The 15,440-nt window shown below is 39.6% G+C and overlaps 1 protein-coding gene across 1 annotated transcript in view; it reads left to right on the forward strand.

Annotated features, from left to right (window-relative positions):
- dock1 (dedicator of cytokinesis 1) overlaps positions 1-15,440 on the forward strand; it is a 199,888-nt gene that overhangs the window by 66,780 nt on the left and 117,668 nt on the right. The window contains exons 24-27 of the mRNA XM_088001004.1: positions 178-248; positions 3,953-4,059; positions 9,217-9,344; positions 12,736-12,831. Coding sequence (XP_087857130.1) covers positions 178-248; positions 3,953-4,059; positions 9,217-9,344; positions 12,736-12,831 — 402 coding nt within the window. The remainder of the gene's footprint in view (positions 1-177; positions 249-3,952; positions 4,060-9,216; positions 9,345-12,735; positions 12,832-15,440) is intronic.

Below are 15,440 nucleotides of genomic sequence, written 5' to 3' on the forward strand. Positions count from 1 at the left end.
AGATGTTGATGTATATATTAAAATGCCTTTTTTACTAGACTAGAGGAAATGCAAGGAGAAACTGCCTTCGATTCTCAGTTTTTGTCACTGTATGATCAGACGGGACAGATCCAGTGAACATTTGTCCAAATATTTGTTTTATTTAGGCTAATTTTTCCTTTGCTTCATCTCTTGAAGGGTGCTGCCTTAAAATACATTCCTACCATCGTCAATGATGTCAAGCTGGTCTTTGACCCCAAGGAACTGAGGTAATTTCACTTGTTTTGCATGATTTTCTTCTTCTTTTGGTTATTTAGTCACCTTTACTCATTCTGTAACCATTAACTGAGAATATAATCGGGTAGATGTGGACCTTTCCTGTCTTATGACATATTATATAAATATCTTAAGAGCTTTTTCTGTATGGATTGCTCTTAGAAATGCACCATAGAAGTTCAACAAAGATCATTTCTTACCAATTTTCCAAGTTTAATACGGTTTTATTAGTTTAGTTTTTCTCTTTAATAGTTGCTGATTCATATCAATAAATTAGAACCTTCTAACATATTTTCCGTCTACTATACTGTACTCCATCTTCTTATATACGCCTGTGTTTATGGCTTACTCTCCTTCTGGATTCAATGACTTGTGAACAACTGTCATTTAGGAGTCGTAGCACAATATTTCTATATTGAAACACCTTTTTTACTAGTCTTACAATATTCCAGCTTTCTGAGAAACAGTTTTTTTTTTTTTTGGTTGTTCTTGAAGATGAGCTGAATGAACGATTGATATTTGCCAGTTTGTGTAATAAGTTGATATATTATATATTTACCTTTTTTCAATTGAACTGGCGAAATAAACTTTTCGATAACGTTGTGATTTATTGAGGTGCTTTCCCTAAATCGAGACGAGCTGTGCTCAGATCTATTTTTTTTTTTTCTTCTGCCTAGCAGTGCTTTTATTCCACACCTCTACAGTCAGCAGCTGTATAGTTATGGCCTCTGCCCAACCACACTCAGGTTCCCTTGGAAACTCGCTAGCTGCTCCACTGAAGTGTTCATTTTAGTTAATGCTGCCCACTGTGAATGTCATCAGCCACAGCATAATGGATTCTTTATGAAGTGTCACACTCTTGCGCTCTGATCTGTTCATTTATGACATTAAGTCTGACGAAGTAGAAGATGTAACCTGACAATCTGTTCATCTGGATTACTTAGTGTCAGTTCAGAGGATTTCTAGGCTTTTTTCCAACAGACTGTTTTTGGGGTATAAAATTAAATTAAAATTAAATGCCTATTTTCTCAGGCACCTTTTTTTTCTTTTTTTTTTGAAAATCTATCTTTGCGTCTGTGAGAGAAGTTTAAAAAAGAAGTCCAGGGATTCTGTACTGTCTGTTTAATGTGTGACATTTATTCTCTGTGTTTTATGTTTCTTGATATGTATGAGAAACAGAAAAAAGTTTTTATATGCTCACCCTTGTTTTAGAGCGTAAAAGGTTTGACTTTATAAACCCGATTGCACAAATAAGTAAATGACAAATTTTTTTCAAAGTTTTAGTTTGCATTGTAATTTATTAGCAGTGTAATCTCAGAGTGAAAAAAAATTGAAGAACATCCAATCTGCAGTCGCACTTTTGTAGGTAATCCTGCTGGTAATGCTCTGTTAAACTGCCTTTTTACCAACATCACTTTTGCTCATTCCACAGATTTCTTTTATAGGATTCAGGTCTGAGGACTGACACAGCTATGAGAGAATCTGCATAATTCTATGTATATATATATTTTTTTTTTCTTTCTGTTGATTTGGGTCTGGCTAAAAGATCCAACAGTGATCGATTTCAGTTTTCCTGTTAAGCCCACAAGATTGTCATCCAAGATTTCGATGTATTTCAAAGAGTCCCTAATACTTTGCCTAAAATTGCTTCCAGGTCTCTTGGAAGAGAGACGGGACCGGCACAGACAAAATACGCTGCTGCTTGGTTTTATTATTTTTATTTTATGACAGAGCATAAAATAAAAATAACAAAACACCTGTCTTGGTTTATTAAAAATGTGACTGCTATTAAATTTGATTTGATAATTTCTGAATTGGTAATATTTTTTCACACTGGTTAAAATTTTTAATTCTGGATTCACTTTGGGAAAAGTGAAAAGTATAATCTTCATTGTGAGATCTTTGTGTTACAATCTGGTGCTATAAGTTTTTTTTTTTTGGTCAGCTCAACCCCCAGGTCCTTTTCTAGTCTGGTGACCAGTGGCTAAAAGAAGCGGATCTCTGATCATGTCATATTTATACCACAGAGAAACAGAAAGTCATGAATTACTCATTAGAAGAAAATGTAAAAGTGTGAAATATAAATAAAAAATACATTAGGTGCATTTATGCCAAAGCATTCCGCCCTCCCCCTTCTTCTCTCCCTACTGATTGAATGCAGTAGAGTTGTATAAATTGAATTTTTTCAAATTAGTACCAAAAAAAATGCCCAAAGCTTTCTGTTTAGGACTGTTTAGACGAGTTTCTGTTTCCCAGTTTTATATGTTTTAAATTGTAAATTTCCTAAATTAGATTAGGAATGAACAACATTTGCATAAAATCAAACCTAACCGCAGTTTCTGAGAAGAGAGGCTTTTAATGCTGTTTTATCATTAATCGTTAAATTAATCATAAAATCGTTTGGGGGGGGGGGGCTGACGCAGCTCGTCTAACTACGCTTGATGTGACTCCAGAGATCATGCCAAATAATTTACCGTCAGAAATCCCAATCCTGTTCAGATGAGTTATTGTAGTTGCTTTTTATCGGAATGGTGAGTCCTCCTGCATGATGGCTCTTTGCTGTTGTTTTCCTGTTTCCATAGCTGACAGCTGACAAATTTTGAGGGTTCATTTTATATTTTTCATTACATTTTATAACCACATTATGTAAATAGTATCTATAGATAGATGTATGTGAAAGTATTTCCTGCACAAAAGTTAACACACTGCATCAGCCGTTTCCATTCCTAACCAAACTGTGCTTTTTATTCAGTGAATATTTATGCAAGTGCACAAGCTACCAGAGGGAGGAACAAAAACCCTTTGATTTCAGCTGTTATTGTAATAAATTTGATACATATGAGCCATTAACCTGGCTCTAAATCACAGGCTTGACTCTTTGGTGGCTGAGCAAAGGTGGCTTTAGCTGTTCCCGTTAGCTAAAAGCTTGCCAAGAGTCTTAGCTGGAGGCAATCGGACCAGAGCCTTGGGGGTGGAGAGTGTTTCATGCAATGCCAGAACGTTTTCTCTCCTAGCTTTTGTCCAGGCCAGTCATAAGCATGTTGCCTGCCTCAGAAAACAGTAATGTACAAGAGTTATGTGTAAACAGGAGGGAAGATTTATGTTTCAACATTGCGAATGTCAAACAGTTTCTTCCTGATACTTAATCCTAACAAATCTGAGTATATTACAGACAGTGGGATATGTTTCTTGTGTAACAAATGTATCTGGGATATAACATAATGGCTGCCTGTGGAGAGGGTTGGATACAAGCCAATTTAATAGAAAAATGAGTGGAAGGAAAATCTGCGGGATAAAAATGTGAGCAAGCTTCCAGAGGATTGTGAAGCAAAGACCATTCAAGAGTTTAGGAGAGATTTTCAAGGTTCATGATTTGGGGAGGCTTGTCACCTCTTTTTATTTATTTTATTTGAATAATTTTATTTCATTAGTTATTTCCTTGAATTATGCAGATGAACAGACACATTCTAAAATCTGATATTAATTAAATATTATTATTATTATTATTATTATTATTATTATTATTATTATTGTTGTTATTATGCTTTTTTAACACTTTAAATCATTCCGTATTTTTTGTTCTGATCCCCATTTAGGCCAGATGTTTCTGATCTGAATATCGTGTCTGGAGCCAGTCGGCCAGCCGAGACGCCTGATAAATTTGACCTTTTCTCTGTTTGTCTCTTTGTCTACGCAGCAAGCTGTTCACAGAGTTCATCCTGAAGGTCCCCCAGGGTCGCCTGGTGAAACAGAAGCTCGACTGTCTGATTGACATCGTCCACAGCGATCTCTTTACTCATCACGGTGAGAGCGCAGCTGCACAAAAACGCCTATATAAACTGTACTGCCAGTTTCTCAGCGCTTGCAGTTTCACTCACAGCTCAGTAATTTAGGCAATCACACACACCACCTGCCTCCACCAGGCAGCCCTGTGTGAGGCTTCTGCAAAGGTCACTGGTGAGGCATGGTGGAAATTCTTCATGTTTATTGTAGGAGGTAGACAAGTCATCTGTAATAATCTTCTGCACTTGCTTGCTTCTTAAAATAAGGATTAATATCAATGCTGTCGAAAAGTTCCTCCTGTTTTATGGTGTTTTAAAGATATTTTTCTTCATATTTATACTTTTTTTTCCCTGTTATGTTGACAAAATGCGACTATACAAGCAATATATATATTTTTTTCATTATTTTTTTTTTTATCTATCTGAGCTTTTTATATCCATGTCCATCTTTTTGTGACAGTCATGGTCCTTAATTAGACATGAGGCTGGTCCAAATGTCAGTATGTGTTCATTCTTGAAAACTCTCGAGATGGAAAAAAGGGATGGACGAATGACTAGATGGATGGAAGAAAGATTGGATGGATAGATGGATGGACGACAGTGATAGATGGTCAAATGAATGGATTGATTAAAAAAATATGGGATGGATGGATTGGTAGGTAGGTCGGTGGCTCAATCAATAAAATTAGTTCAAATCCGTGTGTATAGACTTATACAGACTAGTGGACAGGTGAATGTATGGACGGTTGACAGATAAGTAACGTTTCTACCAGTCTACCCATAGGTTCATGAACTCTTCCACTTGAGGCAAAGAGCGACCCCTGACCTCTAGAAAACACTCCATCGTCTTGCGTTTGATAACTCCGCCTTGCCTTCCAACATGAAGGGACCTACGATTCATCTTTGGCTGCATGTTTTAAACACAACAAGCAGAATGTGGCGAGACAATTTTCATGAATATCATACTTTTTTTTTGTTCATTTCAGATTTTTGTTTGGGCTCAAATCTAAATTGGAACTCAAATTCGATTAACTGCGCAGCCCCGTGGGGAGGCCAGTTAAACTCTCTGCCTTGTTTATCAGCGTGAGGTGTTTAGATCAGTCTGAACGTAGGCAGTGAGCTGTGAACGGTTGCATGAACAAGGTGTAATTGGAAGTTTGTCCTGTTCAGTAATGTCTGATATCGAACACAACACGGTGTAAATGTCACCGCTTTCAGCGTAATGATCCGACGCTTTCATACTTTTCAAACATAAAAGGTTCCAGTTGGTGGCTGGGTCAGTTTAACGCGCCGATATTGAAGGGCAGCGCTCGCTGCGCAGCCCTCTGGTCATTACTATTGATCTATTTCTATAACTGTGGACGGGTGAACCTCCCCCCACCGATGCTTGGGAATGGAGCGCTAATCAGCAGGATGGGTATTTGCTGCGATGCAGATGCGGATTATCCTCTCTCTGATCTCTCGCTGACTTGAAGGTGCAGAGCCTTGCCTTTGTTGGGAATGCTTATTTACAGAAGTGATGTTGAAGAGGGCTAATTGCCAAGGACATTTCTCCTCTCTACATTAATATCAAGCTGAGCTCCACTTTGGAGCTGTTTCATTCAAGATTAAATCAAATGCAGATGGTAAATGAAGCAGGTGGACTGGTTTTAGGGTGGTCTAATCTGTTGCTCTAAGGGTCTGAGCATTCCTGCAGCCTGATCTACAGGTGGTCTCTAAAAAGCACTTTTGCCAGTCATGCCCAAAATCAAATGCCTGGGATGTTTGCAGTGAATTAATGCTGAACAGTTAAGCTAGGTGCTCTGTGTTTCACCACAGAGCTCTTAAGAAGTTTCTGCATTCTAAATTAATGCACTTTGCATGTGTTCGCAAATAGGAAAGGCTTCCTTTTCCTTAAAAAAATGTGTCAAAGCTTGTATATTTTACACCCGGCCATTGGAAAATAAAGTAATATCTCTCCCTAAGTGGCACAGGTTTAAAATTGAATTTCCGTGTATTGAACATGAATGTGAAAACATGTAAAAAGCTTTTCAGCACATGAAAAAATAATGATTTTAGATTGACTCAGATCAGGAAAAACAAAAACAAAAAAATCTTGTAAGCTAACAGGTTAACAGCAGAAGCTAAAATCCTGTTTGCACTGTACATTTAATTTGGAAGATTATTGTTTAGTTTCACTTCCCTCGTCTGCATGGTGTTATTTCACCTTTAGTGTTTCTAAAGGAGAAAGAAATGGAAACAGAATCATCTGTCTCCATTTTGTTCCATCCTCTGGATCCTCTACTTTCACACCAACTAACTTCATGTCCTCCTTCATCACATCCTTAAATCTTCCTTTTGCTCTTCCTGTCAGGCTCCTTCCCGCTGGCTCCAACCTCAGCATTCTTCTGCTGATATAATCGTTGTCTCTCCTCTGAACATGTACAAACCACCTCAGTCTGGCCTCTCTGTCTTTGTCTCCAAAACGTGTAACGTGAGCTTGTCCTCTGATGAACTCATTCCTGATGCTGTCCATCCTTGTCTCTCTCAAAGAGAACCTCAACATCTTGAGCTCTGCAAATTCCAGTTCTACTTCATCATCGGTACCATCTCTAAACCATCTCCATTTCCTTTCATTTTGCTTATATTTTTTTTAAGTCACACATTATGCGTGATACTTCCCCGCCTGTTTCAACCTGCCAGCATACACCTCTTTACCTCTCTTCCACACTCTGCTTCCTTGCAGCATTGATCCTAAGTAATTAAAGTCCTATACATTCTTTACTTCTACTCCCTGTAACATAACTATTCCACTTCTCTTCCCATCATTTACAAATGTTTATTTTGTCTTGCTGCCACTAATCTTCATCCCTCTCTTTTCCAGTTCATGCCTCTTGCATTTCCTCCACTCGTGCTTTGGTCTTCTTGCAGATCAGTGTCATCTGCAAGCATCTCCATAGAGACTCCTGTCTAACCTCATCTGTCCACCTGCCCATCACCAAAGCGTTGATGTAATCCCACATCCACCTTGAACTCCTGCCTATCCTGCAGCACACCTCACTGCCGTCTCACAGCACTCATCCATCTCCTGCACCACTCTCGCGTACTTCTGCCGTCCCAGAACTTCTCATGTGGTCGTATAACTCCGCACTAATCTAAATCTGCAAAGGCACAATGCATCTCCCTGTTAGATTAGATGTGAAGCGAAATTAGCAGAAGTAATCATTTGAAATAAGTAATTGTGTGCAATAAGTCTATGAATGAGAGTCTTACTTTTAAAACTAGCCTAAACAATTTGCTAGTTAGATATTGTCAAATTGTTTGACATGCAACTGTATGTGTATGAATTGTGCCACCTGATGTTTTTTATTTATTTATTTTTTTTTTACAATTTCTTGGAAAGAGAATGAGCCATAAAAACTGTATCAACGTACCTTAAACCAGATTTGTTTTCATTTTATTATTGTTGTTGTGCATCTATAGGTCATAAAGCCTGTAATTTGCGGATCTTTAAAAGGGGTAAAAACAGCCATTGCAATTAGGCTGTACCATGCAGACAGATAGCTTGGTACTGTATTGAGCGGCAACCCAAAATATCTCAGGGCAGACGTGGTTGTCACTTGGTGTCAAGGCTCCGCGTCGAATGACAAGACAAACTCTTTAATATCCAGAACATCTCCATTCCGGTGAGGAAAAATAACACCAATTATTTAAATAATTGCAATGCACAGCGGGTCAGTGCTGCAATTAGATTCTATAGAAAAGTGACAGCAAAGGATGGGAGCACAAACGCTGGCTTTCTGAAAGTGTTGCACAGAAGTTGCGTGTCTGAGTGGAATCCAGTTCTTTAGAAAACAAAGTAATCCTGTCAGAGTTTCAGAATTTTGTCACGATACTTAAAGGCATAACGGAAGCAAAAACCCACTGTTGATTTGGAATACAATCGCCTTTGTGTGCAATAAATACATTACAAAATAGAATCTAGCTTGTCAGTATATGTACCATGTTGGTTTGTGGTTCTTCTTATTTCACTTGACAAACATGAGCTTCATCTGTTCGCGCATGTTACTTTCATGAACCATTAAATTAATTAACTTTGAGGCATTTGTTCGGCTTCAATGCGGTAATCAGGTGTGAGCCTTCTCCTAATAATTGTAATCTAAAATGAAATTATTCCTACAACAAGCTTGTGTGGAAGAACAATAAATGTAATTTCGAACCTCTTTGATGTCTGACAACCTTATGTTTTCTTTTACTGGCAATTATTTTCAGCGTGTCCTACATGGCTCATGATTAGTACCTTAAATGTAGATAATCAGTATGAATTAAGTAGATATATTCACAGTCTTCAGTCCCTTCATTGTGTTCCTCACCCGGCCCTTTATTATTTGGCCTTATATTCTACTTAAGCTTGAAAAGATTTACATGCCAGTGTATTTTTGAGTGCTAAGGCTCACATTTTCATTTATTTTCGCTAAACCGAGGCTCTAGAGGATGAAGAATTATAGTCACAGACACTGCCTAACTTCTCAGTCGTGGGACAAAAAAAAAAAAAAAATCTGATCAGTCATTTAAGGTGAAAGCAAAAACAAAGGTCTCTGACACTGAAAGTCTTCCTATGGTTGGTTTGGTAAGACCTACTGATTTCTCATAAAATTGTAGATATGCGTCTGTCTAGTTGTATCCAATTGTCAGCACTTTAGCTGTTGACTGCAGTTGTGTATTAAATGGCCGTTTGAGGGAATGAATAAAGGTATTTGGAGTCTCCTAGACACTTTTCCTTTACATATAACAGAAAGATTGTGATTGAACCTGACGAGTCGTTTTTAGATGGTTTTCCACTGCTGACAGCGAATGGTTGACATCAAACTGACAGCCAATTGATTTTCTATCTTAATGACTGATGCCATTGGCCTGTGCTGTAACTTACAGTGTAATTAAAAGCAGTAATAATTTGCCGCTGTTGTAAAAGTTCAGCTGCCATATTTCAAGAAAGTTTCAGATGCTCTAATGAAATAATTAATTGCCTCGCGTGTTTTAATTTAACCCTCTGAGATCAGCGAGTCATTACTAAACTGCGTGCGTCTGCAGCGGCGGTGGCGAAAGCATATGCCGCACCGCTTCAAGTGATCCATCATCTGGTTCGTGCGTGTTAACCGGTGAACGTGGTGAACGTGTGTGTTCGTTGCTGTCCCTCCAGACTGCCGCGAGATCCTCCTACCGCTGATGACGGAACAGCTGAAGTCCCACCTGGAGAAGCAGGAGGAGCCGAAGGCCTGCTGCCAGCTGCTCAGTGACATCATGGAGGTGCTTTACAGGAAGGACGTGGTGAGAAACACGACACACATGCAGGACATGCTTTATTCTCGCCAGAGGTCATTAAATGTCAGTTTGCACTGACCACACAGCATTATGCTGCCACAGTCATGTTCTACCACACACTGGGCTTTACGTCTTGGCCATAAAATTCGGTGCAGTGTTTTCCAACATCGTCTCAAGATTGTCTAATGTTGTAGAGCCCTAGTCTTTATTCTTAAAGGGAGAGTATTATGTAAAATCAGCTTCTTTTTTTTTTAGCTCTTCTCATCAAAAACATACTGGGAGTGTTGCCTTGATTCTTTCATGTTTGTGAAATTCCTGAAATTGCCTGTGGTGATCATTTGGCTCTTGCTCTCCCAAAGTGTCAGCTCCTTCCACAAAGCTCTTCCTCTTACAGAGCACCCCTCCACTGCCCCTTCCTCACTCAGCTCCTTCAGACTAGCACCAGCAGCAATTGGCAAACATCAAATGGAACTGACTGTTTCATATGCTGAGCTTATCGTGCAAACTCTTTGTCAATCCAGTGCTTCTAAGAATGTTTGTCAACGGCATAATGGAAAGGTATTGTCGTAATGATGTGCTGAAGGCAGTGTTGGAAAGAACAGGAACTTCTTAGGGAGACAGTGGCCAAGTTATCAAATTACAAAGTCAAATTTCTTTTGAAGGTAACCGATTCTTGGTTGTGCTATAAAAAGTCACACTATGTGCCTGGACAATGCACATTTCTGTGATTACTGCTTGAATGGTTGTTGTTGCTCTCTAAATTATTTCTCGGATATAATGGAGGGAAAGATTAACACTACAAATGACTAATGAAACAACACAATAAGTTCTGCCTTGTCTCCTGGTGCTGTAGAGCCAGAGAGCCTTGAAGCAAGTGTTAAATAATAATGCAGTTTGTTAAAAAGAATTTGCATTTAAAAGTTCCCAGACCATGAAGTGATGCTTTTCAATTGACAACGTTATACACTGATATTAATACCACATAAATGGCTTCATTTAATACATTTCTAAATTGCTTCCTTCATTCCTATTGATGAACTACCAAATTAATAATGGATTTTAGCACAAATCTTCTCCCATCCCTCATACTCAGACTCCTGCCCTGGATCTGGCATGCTCGAATAGTTAGATACACACACACACACACACACGCAAACATATACTCAGCTGCTGTGTGAGTGTGTTTGATCGTTTTCCATGCCCAGACTCCTGATGTCCTCCCCTCGGCCCTCTCAGGCTCTCGTCATTGATCACCGCGGCCCGCCCTCCCACACTACACTTTGCTGGGATTATCTACCTCTCCCACTCTCCTCCAGCTTTTAAACTCCCTCTGCTGCTCTACAACAAATATCAGCTTCCTCTCAGAGTCTCACTTTCTCTTTCATATCTGTCTGGTGCATCAATACAGCCAAAGATTTCCCAGACTTACAAACACAGATAGGAGGAAAAAAAAAAAAAAAAAAAGAACAGGGGGCTATCTTAAGACTGGATCACAAACCCTGTGGTGTGGAGTACCAGCAGATCCTCCAACTACATCTGTTGTGTCTTTGATATCAGTTACTCTGAGACGGACTGAGAGAGTAAAACTAACAGCAGCTAGACTGTTGCAGCCGGTGTAACAATAACTGGACAAAGAAAGGCACCAAATCACGAGAATATTTCTGTTTACTCAAATTTCCCATTTAGCAAAATGAAAAGAAAAAAAATAAAAATAAATAAATAAATTAAAAAAAATAAATAAATAAAATTCCCTTCTCACCCTCCGCGGGTGGTCTCTTTCATCCTCTGAGCTCGGGTCCTCTACCAGAGGCCTGGGAGCTTGAGGGTTCTGCGCAGTATCTTGGCTGTGCCTAGAACTGCACATTTCTGGACTGAGATGTCTGATGTTGTTCCTGGGATCTGTTTGAGCCACTGCTCCAGTTTGGGGGTGACTGCCCCGAGGGCCCCTATGACCACAGGCACCACTGTGGTCTTCACCTTCCAGGCCTTCTCCAGTTCCTCTCTGAGGCCCTGGTATTTCTCCAGTTTCTCATGCTCCTTTTTCCTGATGTTGTGGTCACTTGGTATTGCTACATCCACCACAACGGCTTTCCTCTGTTCTTTATCCACAGAGGAAAATAAATAAATAAATAAATATATATATATATATATATATATATATATATATATATATATATATATATATATATATATATATATATATGAAGTGAATTCGACACTTTTCATTTACTGCAACTCTACCATGTTGCAGTAAAGTTGACCTCATTTTCCAACTGAAAGGCTGCCTAAGAGTCCTACTTTCTGGAAAATGTAAGTGAAACTTTCTTGTTTGAAAGGTAGTGCGTTCAGTGGCTGCTTTATATAACTTTGTGAATGTGTAAAAGCCTTATATACCTCAACAAGAGACTTGGGGTGCATTCACGCCAGCCCTGGTTAGGCTGGTTTAATTAACCTCCAGATTGTTTACCTAGAAAGTTCGGTTTGTTTGCGAAGGTGTGAATTCAAGACTCCAACTCAGGATGCATGCACATCTTTAATATGATCTCAAATTTCTTTGCACTGAAAAAATGGTATAAATCCAAACTTTACTTGGAATTTTTAAAAGATTTCTGGCGCTAGTGGTATTAATTTACAGAAATCAGCAAATTTGATAGGCTAGGAGTCCAGCACCACACTGCTGCATTGAGAATTAATAGCCCCTTTATGAACCATTAAATGAATTAATGAAAATTAATTTTCATTAATTTACATAGCAAGATCTCCGCTCTTGCTATACTAGAGCAGGAGATCTAGCATAGCAATAGATCTCCTGCTCTATTGCTATGCTATGCGACACCCTTGAAACGTCTTGTTGAATGTATTATTTACTACTTGATATCGATCAGAGTTTCACAGAATTTATCACTAGAAATACATTCTAAAATTATGCTACTCCTTCTAAAAATTCTATATATTTATATAAGGCTTTATACTCATTTTTCAAGATTTCTTTCTCGTCAGCTTTGGTTCCCTCCTCAGAAAGGTACAACGAGTAATAAAAAGAAAAAACATGCCAGAACTGTCTCAGACAGATAAATGGGACAATGCAAAAATAAAACGGAAAGTGCATCGGGTAAAGGTTTCTCTAAGCCCACAAGGGATTTTTGGCTCTACGTTCTTACACTTTATATTTATGCCATAATATATTTAGGCTGCGTTCTGTCAAGAAATACTTATTTTAAAACTTTTGTCAGTCGTAGCAGAACAAAAGTCACTAATGTATCATTACGTCTGCATAATACAGAAATAATTTACTCTTACGCAGCCAATGAAGTTTTAGCTTTTTATATTGTTTTATCATTTTCCTCTGCTGTGATGTCTCTCTATTCTGATGGATATTCCACTGTATTCTCTGCAGGGTCCCACCCAGTGGCATGTTCAAGTTATCATGGAGAAGCTGCTGAGGACAATAAACAGGACAGTCATCTCCATGGGCCGGGATTCTCCTCACATCGTAAGTTTTGTCAGACACCGATAGCATCAGCAGGACGGTCCCGTCTCCATGCCTTCTTTTTGTAGAAGGTTATGGATCGTCTTGAGACGTATACGCAAATATGCACCATCAGCTCTTATGTCTGCACACTATAGACTGTGAAACTCCGTACAGCTTCAGACTGACACGGTCTACCTCTGCGGATTCCTTTCGCATTCCTTCTTCATAAAAATGACTCGCATCTTTCTCTAGACACGACTGTATTTGAATGTGTGTTTTGCCTGAGCTGTTGTTTTTTTTATTTTTTTATTTAAACTGTGGCTTCCTTGTCTAAGTGTCTGATCCTCTTATTAGTGCACATCTAATGCTGCGCTCTGTAATCTAATTACTGTATCCCTCTGTTATCCCTGTGCGCGTCCTTCTTGCAGCCCCTCTCCGTCAGAGCTTCATAGTGGTTGATGCACTTATCGGTCTCTGTGTAAAGACAATGTCTGCCTTTGTAGATTCCTCTTGTTCGTCAGGCCTGAAATTCAACCTCCGACATTGTTTGGGTTGCATTTTTTTTTCCTGCATCATATAGATGCTTATCTTCTCTCTTTAGGTTATAGTTTGAAAGTTAAAATTTTTATATGCCTTTTGTGTTTTTGAGATTTTGCAGCCAGAAATACTTCTATGCCTGTATAAATAAAGTTACATGTAACGCTGATGATTTTAGACATCTGAGACTGTCTGGAGACGGGAGGAGCTGTTAATTGTAGCTCTGGTTGAACAAACAGCCGAAGGTCAGCAACTTTTTTGGGTGTTTTGCCACACAGTCTGCTCAAGTTTGGGGAATTACTTCCTGTTTTTGGGTAAAGATGAATTAAGAAAATTGTGAAAATGATTTGGTTTTGAGAATTCCTGTCCCATTATTTATCTATCAATACACATTAAGAATCAATCCATCTATCCATGGTTAATCCATCTGTTCCTCCGTCCATCCATTTGTTCATCTATCAACCATTTATAAACTGATAGTGAGTTTTAGTTTTAATAGAGCTCCATCTCTGTGAAAGGCCAAAAAAACCCTGCATAATTAGTTTACAGTGTCAGTAGTCATCCTGTTTTGTTATATTGCTGCCCTGTTAAACGTCAGCAGCCTCATTTTTCGTCTTCTCTCCTCCGATTCATTTCCTCCCAGGATGCCCACATTTTTTTGCAGGGTCCGTAGCTGTTCCTTCTTTCTGTCCCTCAAACTGTCTAATGGCATTCCCAGCTATGCGTCGAGCTAATTTTGTAGATTGGAAGCCCTTTGTAGGGTAACAGATTGCTTGTGTGCATCGCGCTGAATAATGTGAAGCTAATGAAGCTGTGAGTTCAGCTCAGACCGCCCTCTTGTCCATTTGTTTTTTTTTTTGTTTGTTTTTTTTTTCCCTCGTCGGAGATTTAAGATTCCTGATTGCTCTTTCTTTGCAGTTTTCCAGCAAAGAAAGGGCGTGTCACGGCCATGTCGAAGATCGAACGCTTTCCTGGTCCTGTTTGGCTCATATTCAAAACGTTTGGAAAGTGGAATTTCGGAAAAAGGCTTTATCCTCTGCAGTTATTTTTCTTTTCAGTTGGTTTGATCATGTATTTCAGATATGGATCTCCTTCCATTTTGTCTAACAGGCTGTCAGGATGAGGGAAAGTTTCCTCTGCTGTGTTACTTCTGTATTATACTAAGTGCATCTATTTCAGCGTTCCCCCGCCACCTCCCTGCGGTGGAGGTGAAACAGTGTTGCCTGCTTCCAGGGGTTGTCGCTGAATGGCACCGTCGGAGACCGGCGTCCTCTCTTACGTTCTGTGGCCCCTAATGAAACGATCTGCTCTGTACACAAATGCTGCTGCCGCCCTCTGACTCCGTTCTTATTTCGTCCCTTCTGACCCCTGCCATTCGTCAGCTGATTTCTCATTTTTCCGACTGGTCATTGCACTTGACTGCGTTGACATTTCTAAGTACCTGAATGGCATTTTGCATCATCGTGCCGAGTCCTTTTGTCCGATGCGGAGTTAGAGGTCACGTCAGTGTCTGTAGTTTGCATAATAAAACAGCATTGAAATTAAGTCTGTAAATCATGACCTGATGATCAGTGGGATTAGCCTGAATTTTTATGAGCTCTGGGAGAGCCTTCCCATCAAAGCTGCAGTTGCTGCATTTGGATGGCGCTGCCTCGTCTGCAGGCAGTGCTGCCGCCGCTGCAGCTACTGCCTGCCGACCTTGTTCTTCTGAGTGGCAGCCTCTTACATTTAGATTTATGCATTAACTTTTTGCTCCCCCACACCCCCACCCGCTGTGGTGGACGCAGAATGTTGATGAGAGCGATCGCAGCAACGACTTTGTGGGGTGGCGCTGGTTCTGCTGCGCATTGTCACTGCAGAGCTACGCCTGTTAGCGACTTAGACACAGCACCGTCATACGTTTGATTCATTGGACATCCTAGCGGGGCCTGCCTTTTGTATTCACGTCCACCCTCGCAAGTGGCTCTGAAACGAGCCTCTTTGAATAAATTTACATGAGGATAATAGGAGAAACGTGTTGCCGGGTCCTGCTGAAATCGCCAAGTTTTACCTTTATGTTCTTGAATAACATTTCCCTTTGCTGTAGGGATGGA

Source organism: Poecilia mexicana, unplaced genomic scaffold, assembly GCF_051168715.1.
Source record: "Poecilia mexicana isolate PSO_F unplaced genomic scaffold, ASM5116871v1 scaffold_19, whole genome shotgun sequence".
Classification (NCBI taxonomy): Eukaryota; Metazoa; Chordata; class Actinopteri; order Cyprinodontiformes; family Poeciliidae; genus Poecilia; species Poecilia mexicana.